Source organism: Natrix helvetica, assembly GCF_964273705.1.
Source record: "Natrix helvetica genome assembly, chromosome: 6".
Lineage (NCBI taxonomy): Eukaryota > Metazoa > Chordata > Lepidosauria > Squamata > Natricidae > Natrix > Natrix helvetica.
In genome coordinates this window covers 40,297,580-40,309,885 of record NC_138553.1, presented here as the reverse complement: position 1 = coordinate 40,309,885, position 12,306 = coordinate 40,297,580, and the positions used below count along the sequence as shown (strand labels likewise).

Here is a 12,306-nt window from a genome sequence, read left to right as displayed (position 1 = left end):
TAAACAAATCCCAATTGTTTGAATTCTTATATTAGACCATAACCACACAACACCCCCAGCCCCCAACCCTCTATTTCCATATATTGCAATGAGTTTAGGTACTGGAGATTACCAGATAGAAAAAGTATTCTTGACGGAATAACAGAATGACCTGACAGATTTCAGCAAGTGCATTTCTAGGTCAAGATGATAAAACCAAAGGAAACTGTGAAGCATTCTGGCTTCTGCTATTCCTTCATAAGTAAATTGAGGAAAGGAACAAATTAAAGAAGCAAACAAATAAAGCAAGGACAGTTGAATGGAACATATTTGTTGCCCCAAATATTTCATTTTTGATGGGGACAAGAAAATCTGGGAGGAGTGGAAGTGGAGTGGAATATCTGAATGAAGGCATAGTTAGATGGGGAAGAGGTGTAGTCACACAGTTGCATGGGTTTGTGTAATTCACTTGTCAGAATAATATAACACAGAAAGAACCTTAATTTGATAGAGTTTTTTTATTTGGAACACGCAGAGAACAATTCTAAGTTTTGCCCAGGGTCATTTCCATACAAATTAATATTAATTAAATTCTGCAACAGTATTCTTGGTAGAAGTAGCAGTAGTTGTTAGTTAATTTGTCAGTTATAAATATTTTAATTTGAACATTATTTTTTAATCTGGCAAAATATGATACTCAATAAGGAATGTTTTCATAAATACTACAATACAATTCCAAATAAATGATTTATGACCAGGATTCAGCCATTGGCCTTAACCCAATGAAAATTACTTGGTGATTACCACTAAAACTAATAGGAAATTTATTAATGGGTAAAGCCCTATTGAGTTCAGTGGGACAGAACAACAATTAGAATTAGATGGTTGAAGCTGAGATTTAGTGAAATACTACACTAAATCATTTTTTCTAACTCTACCCCTCAGAGCAAGAAGATCTTCCAAATTATTTTTTGCAAACCAAAATGAATTTGGTTCGCAAACTTTTAAATAAATTGTACACCCAATCCTAAACAGTTTTGAATTTCCATTCATCCATTATAATGTAGAATATTAAAATGTATTCAAGAAAATGGAATAGAATAATATAGTAGTATATCTAAAATGTCAGTTGATGTTTCACATGTTTTAGAAGGGTGCAATACAGTTTGGATTTCCACCCTAATTAGGTCTAATTCTGATGTATATCCTCTTGTCATGCTTTGTTTGGAACATTGTTGTGTAATTTTCTTCTGACCAAGAATTTTTAAAAAAACAGTTACATATAGATGCCAATAATGTAATATCAAATGAGTGGGTAGAATAAAATTTTCAGCACATTCCTGACAGGCTACAAGTGGAATGGGTGTCTTAAGTCTTGTAAGGCACAATTTCTCCCTTTAAAATATCAAAACCAAAGTACAACCATTTTGAAACTATAATGTTGTGAAAGGGATGCTGGGTCAGGGCTTCTTTAAAACAAACCATAATGTAGTGCAAAATGAATCTACAGGGACGTCAATGGCTACAAGGTCCACTGACATGAAAATACAGTTACATCAGGAGTAAACCTTGAACATATTTCACAGTACTTAATTTAAAATAAATATATAAAGGATTGGGCTAGGTCTTTGCTTATCTTAATGGACTGTGGTTATAACTGAAGCCACTTTATGCAGAAGTAAGGAAAGAAACTTGAACCACACATTTCCTACACAATATCTTCCTCAACCTTTAGATTTTTGATATCTGTTAGATCTTATGCTTCTCCCACTCCCATTTTGAAAAAAACCTAGATGCAATAGTGGGCAAAGGACAACACACACAGAGACACAAACACAGCCATCATAACTCCACTATTGCTATTTCCAGGAAAATTTCAAAGCAAATATAATTGTTACTGATTTTCAAATAAGTACTGTAAGGTAGGTAGGTCTTGGTCTTCTATAGATTCTATGGATTACTTTTCACACAACATTTATAATTTAATAAAAAAAGAACATATGAATAGCCATATGGGCTATAGAATGTAATGCAACTACTTATTTTGTAAAAAAAAATCATAAGAAAAGGAAATTTGATAAATATTGCACGTTAGATTTAACTCAACTATGGGACTATCCAAGAAAAATAAATTAATACACGAATAGGAGCTGTGGAGCAGTGGTGGGTTTCCAAATTTTTTACTATCGGTTCGCTTGTGCATGTGCACAATGCTTCTGCACATGCACTGAAGAGTCTGGGCGGGTGGGCAGAGTCTCCCACTGCTGCTACTACCGGTTCACCCGATCCAGGATGAACCAGGAGCAACCCACCTCTGCCATGGCGGTACACCTACATTTCAGTCAATCCTACCGCTTTAGAAGGGGTGTGTACAGGAAGAAATCCTAACTGCTTGCATCCCATAAATTAGTAAGCCTTGAATATACAATAAACAGAGATTTTTTGTCCACGGACACTTGAATATACACATTGAAGTGATGAATGGAAGGTAAAAAGTAAAACTTAATTGAGTCTGAAGGGAATACTGAAGCCCATTCAACATAAATTTAATTCTGATTCGCAACATAATGGCATTTAAAAGAATTAAGCAAACTGTTTTGTAACATTGTCAAGGATATGAATAATTACAATTATCTTTTTTATATCACATGATATAGTATATTTTCAACATTTGAAAATTACAGTTTGTGCGTATGTATACATATGGTATCCTCGACTTATGATCACAATTGGGACCAGGATTTTTATTGCTAAGCAAGGCAGTTCTTAAGTGAATCATGCCCAAGTTTACTATTTTTCTGCAATGATTGTTAAGCAAATCACTGCAATTGCTAATTGAATCATGCAGTCATTAAGTGAATCTGTTTCCCCCTATTGGTTTGCTTGTTAGAAGCCAGCTGGGATGGTCACAAATATTGATCAAATGGTCCCAGAATGCATGTTGGTTGCCAACATCTTAATTTTGACGATGTGACTATGGGGGTGCTGAGGGTTCATAAGTGTGAGGACCAGACATAAGTCACTTTTTTCTGTGCCATTTTAACTTTGATCACTTAATGAATGGCTGTAAATCAGGGACTATCTGTATATATTTATCATATTAATAAATTATTATAAAACTATGATAACGGCTAATATCTATGTTTCCAGTAGGAACAAGATCCAGGTAACAGAATTCAAAAATATTCCCATGAAGGCATTCAGCATAATACCAAATGATTCAGCCTCGTGTATATATACGGATACTGTATATATTTATTTTAGGGGAAATATCTTCGTAATGTCCAGAGGTTAATGGGGGGTGGGAATCCAAAGAAGATAATTTTCCCAGTCATTAAAAATAACAATAGGGTAGATGATGTTTGCAAAAAGTAAAACATCAAGTCAGAATGTAAAAGAAACAAAAAACATAGAAATAATGCTTTCATTGTCCATTCTAGAAAGTGGCCTTTTATTGATGGCCTTTCTCACTGGATCGCTATATTAGTCCAAGATAAATAGCATTCATATGCTGTAATCTGGGCATATTCGTAGGCCTTATCTATAATACATCAAGCACTTGTTCCTCACTTGTTCTTGTTTAACTAGCATATGCTGCTTAAACAGTTATCAGATTCTTATTTATATTATGGCACTGTAAAATTTATTTACTTCATTCTCTTGCATTTATATTTAGGAAAACAACTGATCTTTAAAATCTGCACCTTATTTAGAGATATGCAACATGATAAATGATCTATTGAAAATTTGATAAAACATTGCTTATATGCAACTGTAGAACTTGGACTGGAATAGCAAATTGTTAAACTTTGTTCTATGATTTAATAAAGGCAGCACAAGACTTCTGCTGTACTAATGCTGTACATTTTCCACAAATATCACAGACATTCAAAGATTAGACTTTGGATCGCAAAATAACGACATTATTATTGCATTGAATTGGCAGTGAATCAGTATATAAAAACAAAAGACAATATTCTCTATAGAATTCTATGGACTGATAATACATACAAAGGATAACTTGTTATACGGACTTATGTCCATCTCTCCCAAGTCTGGTTAATCTGTATCTACATGATTAACAGTTGAATTTGCTATATTATTTGAAAAAAGGGAATATAATTTTACTGTATATTCCTTTCTATTTATAAGATTTGGCTCTATGATTTGCCTGATTTATTTCTATGAAAAATATTCAGGGAAATGTATCCCATTAGAACTTGATTCAATTTTGAAAGGTGCCACAATTCCTATTTAATTTTTAAAGGGTGAAAATATTACATTTGCCTCAGTTAAAATAAGTGTTTTCAATTATGTGGACAAAGCAATGTATCTCCTACAGCTGTCTCTGAGTCTTGGCTGTGAGTAGAACTGATTCCAGTGTCAGAGTCTGTATCATTTAGGTCTAAATTTGTCATTTTTTGAAGAAAGTCTGTTCCTGGAAAGTTTTTTGTACAGGTTCCAGTTTTATTGTCCTTCATTTCCTCTTCACTGGTTGGATACCTGAATACATTTTTATCTTTAGCATGCAAACCACTAAGCTCTTCTACAAGTAGTTCATATTCTTTTTCCTTCCGTTGAAGCATCAGGTCCCGATATTTTAGTTCCTGCTCTATGCAATTCAACTGAGAATGAATCCTCAGAGCATCTTTCATACTTCTCTCCAGCTCATTCTTAACACTTTCTAGATCAGTGTTTTCCCCTTCACCTTTAGGTGCTTCTTCTGTGCGTATGTCTCCATTTTTTTCACTTTCCTTAACCTCTTGTTCAATTTCAGCAGAGAGCTTTTCAATCATTAACTTGTGGTGCCTTAGTCCTTCTTCCACTTGTAAAATCCCATCATATTTATTTGAACTTTCCTGCTGATGGTGGTGAGGCATTTCCACTAGCTGTTCAGAACTGCTACAAGAAGACATTAAATAAGACTCTTGGACATAATTTTCCCCATCACTTTCAAGCTGGAATTTGGCTTCACACTCTTCAATTTCCATATCTAGTTCCTTCATTCTATTAATCTGTTGGTGAATAGTATGGTCTTGAGAAAGGATGAGATGGATTAGTGTCTCTATATTGTCCCTCTCCTGCAGAACTCCTTCCTGTTTAAGTTTGGCCAGTTTCTTAAAGGTTTTTCTAAGAATTTTCTTTTGTTTGTCCACTGACAACATCTTCATATAATTTGCTGGACTCAGATCCAAGTGCATTTCTAGGTTTGGAACTATCTTGGCTTCAGATGTCCTCCACAAAGGCAAGGGAAGGAAAGCATCTGCCTTGACCAAGACAAAGTGCAAATTAGGCTGCTCTTCTCCCCATGCTTTCCAGAGTCTGAGCATTTTTGTGAGAGGTGGAAGAACCCGCTCAGAACCTCTCCATTTTTCTATAATGCAATAATCTTTACATTCCCCAAAGAGAAATCTCTTCTCTGCCAATGTTGTTTGATGTTCTTCCAGCAAAGCTTCAATTACTTCCATGCAAGTTGTGTGTTTAGTCAGTCCACTGACAATCTTCTCTTCCTGGCAAACCCAGACTATGATTTCTTTTTCACTGGATTCCATTTCTTTCACAGACGATCTGAATTTAAAGAAACAAAAAATATTTTATAAGCCAAATTGTAGCTTTGGGTAAACTCTAGATTGTAATAAAATATGATCATCATGCATTGAAGCTATCATGTAAATATTTGCACACACACACATATACTCACTCATACACACAGACATCTTTGAGAAGTGTTTCACAAATGCAAGACATGTTTGTGGGTTTGCTCCTTTGCCTTTGTTCTTCCTTTAAAAAAAACTTTTTTTTGTTCTGTTCTGTTCAATTATAAAATATGCCAGGGGGCGGTAGTGGCTCACATTGTAAAACTCTGGGCTTGTGCACCGCTGAGGTCAGTGGCTTGATTCCCGTGAGCAAAGAAACCGCGTAGGGACAAGGAAGGCGCCTCCCCCGATTACCTACCGGCATTCAGGCGTCCTGCGGGTAAAGATAATGCCACCCCAAAAAATTCCTTTCACAGAGGCAGCCAACCACCTTGGTGATCTCTGGCTAACATGTGACAGATACTAATAATAATAATAATAATAATAATAATAATAATAATAATAATAATAATAATAATAATAATGTAAAATATGCCTCCTGCAAACCTTCAAAACTATGGATAGGCTTTGGAATCTTAAAATAACTTAGAAGATTATTTAGAAAATGTGGTCAAAAATCACAGGAGCAAATTAATTTATCCTACGTTTTTAATATAGATATAAACTGTGACAAAAGCTATGCATGCTCAATCTTTAATCATATGCCTTATATGCATTACAGTAATTCTCATGGAACTTAGTGAGATATGTTTTTGCATATACTTGTACAGGACAGTATTGCAAGTTTAATTTCATTTCACTAAAGCTTACAAAGACTGAATAGTACCCTGTACCAATTACACAGAATATAACACAGAGGCAGCTTTAGGAATTGATTATAATTATTGGAGTTGGCCTGAATAAACCCAGGTTTAAGTCTCTGCAGAATTCACCAGGTGACTTTTCCCTCCCTCCCCCTCAACCCACTTCACCATATTTTGTGGAAGAAAATGAGATGCTGGAAGAGCACCAACATGTAAACTGCCTTGAGCTGATTGAAAAAATACAAGGTATAAATGAAATGAAATCAATCAATCAACAAATGAATTGGTGAATCAGTAAATCAATGAAGCAAGCAAGCAAGGAAATAACTCTGTGCAGTTTCCCACTGGGCGAAGTGTAAATACTTTACATAAATTTATCAGAAGGAAAAAATGCAATGAATCTTTACTTTTGAGTTACATTTCATTTGTCATGTTTTGCACTGTGATTTCCCTAAATTGTGTGTTTTCGTCTATGCATACGGTATGTTTTTATTTGCTTGCTTTGAAATAGGCTTCTTCTTTTTTTCTATTTACATACTATGTGGGCTCCTTCATAGAAACTCTGAACTATTTAGAAAATATATTTGCTGAAATGTACAGAAAATGAAGGGCATTCATAAGACAGGAATGTATAGACAGAAGTTAGACATGATTGTTTGACAGATGTCTACTTAGAGATGAAAAGCAAAACAGGGAAGTCAGGAAAAGCAAGGAAATGTATTTGTAGGAAATGAGTAATCACGTAGTAAAAAGCAAACTCATTAAGGTGAAAACCACCTTAGATCACTAGGAAGGCTTATTTCAGCTACCTACTTCCCCCTCTGCGTGATATATTAATTAAATGAGAATATGGGATCAAGCAGTCTGCTTGAATTAGTTGCAGTATTTGCAGCCATACACCATGTCAAAATTGGCTCTTGCACAGGCACGTCTTTCTAGGTTTTATCCAGTAATTGCATTTGCCAAAGATACCCTACATCACAGCACTTTTTAGTGAATAAATAACGTTTATGTGAGAAGTGAGCACTCACAGATCTATAAAAAAGACAACTCAGTGAGAACTGAACATGTTCAGTGTATATACTGGCATGCTGGCTGCTGGAGGAAAAAAATAGAACACTGAAGGGGATTGGAATGGAATACAGTTTCTTGAAAAATAGCATGATCAAACACATCTAACGTTCAACAGGAATGTTCCAGACTGCGAATTTGGTCAGAGACTTCCCAGCCTACAATGAATGTTTGGATCTTAATTAAAATCACTGGCATGGGATCTCTTTTCAGTCAAAGCATATGTGTGAAAGGAAGGTTGTGTGAAGCTTGCAATGCAGAATATGGTTTTCTTTTCTTTTTGTCCTTTCTCCACTAGCATGGAAAGCAACATTTAAAGATTATAATATAAGTCATCTTGAGGGGCTGCCTTCTCCCATTGCATTTTCCTGAAAAAAACAATCTTACAAGGTTGGCATGTTCCAGGTTCTTTGATTAAGCAATGTCATCTATGAGACTTTGGAAGTGTGTTTCTCCTGTAGCAGTGCCTGCCCTCTGGAATGAGGTTCTCCCAGTGATCCAGATGTCCCCCACTTTGTTGGTATTCAGAAGAGCTATGAAGAGCCTGATTTTCATTGATGTGGGAGAGTGAGACTCCTCACTTCATTTCATTTGAACTGCTGCACTTGCCATCTTTTATCAATTTTATTGCAGTATTTTGTTTGATTATTGTGAGCCATCCAGAGGTTGTTAGAGGGCAGGTGGCAGAGAAATTATTATTATTATTATTTTCTGTTCACAACAATGTGAAGTTACAACTGTCAGTTCTTTAGCTGACGTTGCATTCATGCACATTAGATTCTTCCCAATAACCTAGGATGTTGTAATGTATCGTATTAGTATATGTGTGGATCCAAGCAGTGTGAACTTTTGCAATTGACAGGTGGAAAGTTTGTCAAAGGCATATTTTCTAAGTGCTGTCCGAGAGATTTTGGTATAGAACCCAGCATGCTGATACCCATTAGCACCACTATAGCAAGTTTATGCCATTATCTCTCAACTTTGATTTATAAATCTTCCCCAATATTCTGTCTTCTATTCTATTCTCTCCTGGTATTGACATATCAGTTATCCATACTTTCTTGTTTTTAAACACAATTGTATCAGGTGTGTAAGCCAAGACTTGATAGCAGTGTCCCAATATCTAATGGGCTGCCACAAAGAAGAGGGAATCAACCTATTCTCCAAGGCACATGAAGGCAGGACAAGAAGGAAAGGATGGAAACTAATCAAGGAGAGATCCCAACCTAGAACTAAAAAGAAATTTCCTGACAGTTAGAACAATAAACCAGTAGGACTACTTCCCTCCAGAAGTTGTGGATGCTCAAACACTGGAGGTTTTTAAGAAGATGTTGGACAACCATTTGTCTGAAATGGTATAAGGCTTCCTGCTTGAGCAAGGGGTTGGACTAGAAAACCTCCAAGTTCTCTTCCAACTCTGTTATTCTGTTATTTGACTTTATCAGTCTGTGTTTGGAAACTCCACAATATTTTAACTTGTTCATTTTCAACTACTTTTTTTCAACTCTCTTCAATATCCCTCAGGCTCTCTAGAATTTTATGAAGTAACAACATTGTCCATTTCATAAAGCTGAATAATACGTTGCTGATGCTTCCATTGAAACAGAATTTTAAAATATAAGTTATACAAATGTATGCTCTTTGTGACACTTCGCAGATGTTCTGGATAGTTCTAAGCTTATTACTATCTGAGGCTGTCTCTGTCTGAGAGAGAGGTAATAGTGAGGCAATATTAAAATGATTATGGTTTTCAATTATACATTGAATTATGCAATCTGGCAGACACTAGGGAGAAGGATATTTAGTTAATAAAGTCTGACATTGTAAGAAGGAGATTGGTTGTTTTAATCTCTGAACTTGTCAAAGTAAAAAATTACACCAGCATAATGGAAGAAATAGTTAACTATCTGGAGGAGAGAAAGCAACCTTATGGATATCTAGATTGGTGTTTAAGAATTCTAATGTGGAATAATTAGATTTTCACCTTAATGACTACCTAGGCAGGATTTTTTTTTCTTTTTGAAAAAAAAACTAATCCATAATGGGCTGAGAGATGAAGACTGGGGAAATGATATGGACCGGAAATAATGTTTCATATACAGCCTGTGTATATGTGTATTATTTCTCACCTAAGAAGATAGAATTGACTAATTTGAATAGAAGTCTAATTTGAATAGAAGGCAAAAGCAATAACCATTAACAAGTTCTGAGGAAATAGAAGGAAGAGAATAAGAGGTAAACTTGGCTTTTATCATTTCTTGATAGTTATACATGCTTTATAACATTGATAATACCTGTACCAATGTTTTAAGATTCATAACAATAATTACTAATCAAGGAGAGAAGTAACCCAGAACGAAGGAGGAATTATCTGACAGTGAGAACAATTAATCAGTGGAACAATTTGCTTCCAGAAGCTGTTGGTGCTCCAACACAGGAGGTTTTTATGAAGAGATTGGACAATTAGTTGTTTGAAGTGGTTGGACTACCGTAGAAGACCTCCAAGGTCTCTTCCACGCCTGCTATTCTGTTTATTAATTTCAAATGTAATTGGTAGAGAATATAGGGATTTATAAATTTGGCTTGAATTCAAACAATAATTCTAAATGGTGAATCATGATAATTGTCCTCATTTTATCTTGTAAACTTCGTAGCACAATTTCTCTGCTCTAGTTTAGTGGGTGAGCAGGGCATTAATGCAGTGGAATTGCTATGCTTAACCAACGATAGTCAATAGCACAGCTATTTGGCATGAAGGTGATGTAACTGCAGATATTCATAACTATTGAAAACCCCTTCACCTTTATAGCTGAGAAACTCTGCAATCCTGAATAATGTGCAGCTTAGAAGAAATCCATCTGTTCTGTTCACTAGACTGTTCATACTGGGAAGAGCAGCAGAAACAGGTGAGACGTGCTGAAAAGCAGGACAACACTTGAACTCACAGTTTACAAAATGTAGGTGCCTCCGTTGAATAACTAACCTGCCTTAGAAGCAAACGTACAAAAACTTCATGATGGGAGTCTGTATTATACAGATTGCCAAGTGATCTCCCCTGTCTATCCTAATATGACCCAAATATGTATTAGAACTGAGAGTCCTGCACTGAGTCATAATTCAGAGAAAGTAAAAGGGGATTTAGAAATTATTTTATTCACCCACTGAGTTATAGACAATTGTACTAATCAGTAAGTACTTTTAGCTAAATTTACTATTTCCTTCATCTCTAGGCAGTTAATACCAAATGTATCAAGCCGTATCATGAAACTGCAAAATCTAAGTATCTGTTCTTTGTCAACTCATATTTCATAAGGTTAAATCAATAAGATCTACTCGTATATGGTCCTCTCTGGCAAATTATATCGTAATTCTTTAATTATAGATAATCCTGGTAATACTCATCACTCTGATGTCTGCTTGTCAGTAACAATTTCACATCATAAACATTTTTGCTCTACCACTCAGAAGTTGATAAAATTAATATTTATTGTCAAGGAAATACTTCATGGCATATGTTCTTATGAAGAAATAAACGGTTTCCATTACCATCTGACACTGTTCTACTGATTCTTTTATCGAGAAAGGGCTTATTACAGCTCTCTGCCTCTCTCCTAACCATAGAAACAAGCCTTCTCATTAATGCCTTCAACGTGTAGAATATTGTCCCAGCCCTGTTGGTTTTTCAGAGACAAAAGTTGTTCCAAGGTCCTTTTGGGCTTAGTTTTATTAATTGTATTACTTTAGTTTAACTAATTTATTCCGGCCCTATGTACCAGATATCATATTTTTGTTTTAGGACTTATTGTATCCCACTGAGATCTTTCTACATGTAAGGCAGGCAAACAATATTGTAAAATTTATTTATTTATGCTATCAATTTATTTTGCCATCATGATGCAAATAAATAAATAAAGTGTGTTCTGAAATCAAGTACAGTCAACTTATATTATTCCTGGAATGTAAATGTCTATATAATAGTCTTATAGCTAGAAAGCTGCTGCATATCACCAAAGAAAATATTTTTCTCCCTCCAGGATTTCTGTCCAGAAAAGAGGCCAAATGGGAAGAAGAACTCAATTGATCAGCTTCAGGTCTGGGACTTACTGGTCATGAACCAAATTCACTCTAGAATGCTCTATATGCCCATGTTTAGGGTTTTCTGATCCCTCTTCCCACTATGGTTAAATTTTCTGGTATTTTCTCTTTCCAATCTTTCCTTCTCCCTTTGTTTCCTCTTACCTAGAAGGAGGAAAATATGCTTGCTTTATTTTTATGTCAAGTGTGGAATTCAATTTGGAAATTTGCAATTTGCAGAGAAGAGCAACAAAGATGATTAGGGGACTGAAGGCTAAAACATATGATGAATGGTTGTAGGAACTGGGCATGGCTAGTCTAATGAACAGAAGGACCAGGGAGACATGTTAGCAGAGTTCCAATATTTGAGGGGCTGCCACAGAGAGGAGGGGTCAACCTATTTTCCAAAGCACCTGAAGGCCAGACAAGGAATAATGGATGGAAACTGAACAAAGAGAGATTCAACCTGAAAATAAGGAGAAAATTTTCTGACAATAAGAGTAATCCAGTGGAACAGAAATTGCCTTCAGAAGTTGTGGAGGCTTCATCACTGGAAGCTTTCAAGAAGAGACCAGACTGCCATCTGTCAGAAATGTTGTAGAGCAGGGGTGTCAAACTCAATTTCATTGAGGGCCACATCAGGGTTGAATTTGACCTCGGGGAGCCAGGGTAGTATAGCCAGGATGGGCATGGCCAGCTTGACATCATTCGTGTCAGGGATGTCTGTGGTGGCCTAAGTGCTCTGCCAGTGAAAATGGGCTCTTGCCTCCTGCAACCCTCTG

General features: G+C 35.7%; 1 protein-coding gene across 1 annotated transcript in view; it reads right to left on the bottom strand.

Moving 5' to 3' along the window:
• Positions 1-488: 488 nt before the first annotated feature.
• The window catches only part of RASSF9 (Ras association domain family member 9), a 33,474-nt gene continuing 21,656 nt past the window's right edge, over positions 489-12,306 (bottom strand). Inside the window, exon 2 of the mRNA XM_081956813.1 lies at positions 489-5,547. Coding sequence (XP_081812939.1) covers positions 4,287-5,547 — 1,261 coding nt within the window. The 3' untranslated portion in view covers positions 489-4,286. The remainder of the gene's footprint in view (positions 5,548-12,306) is intronic.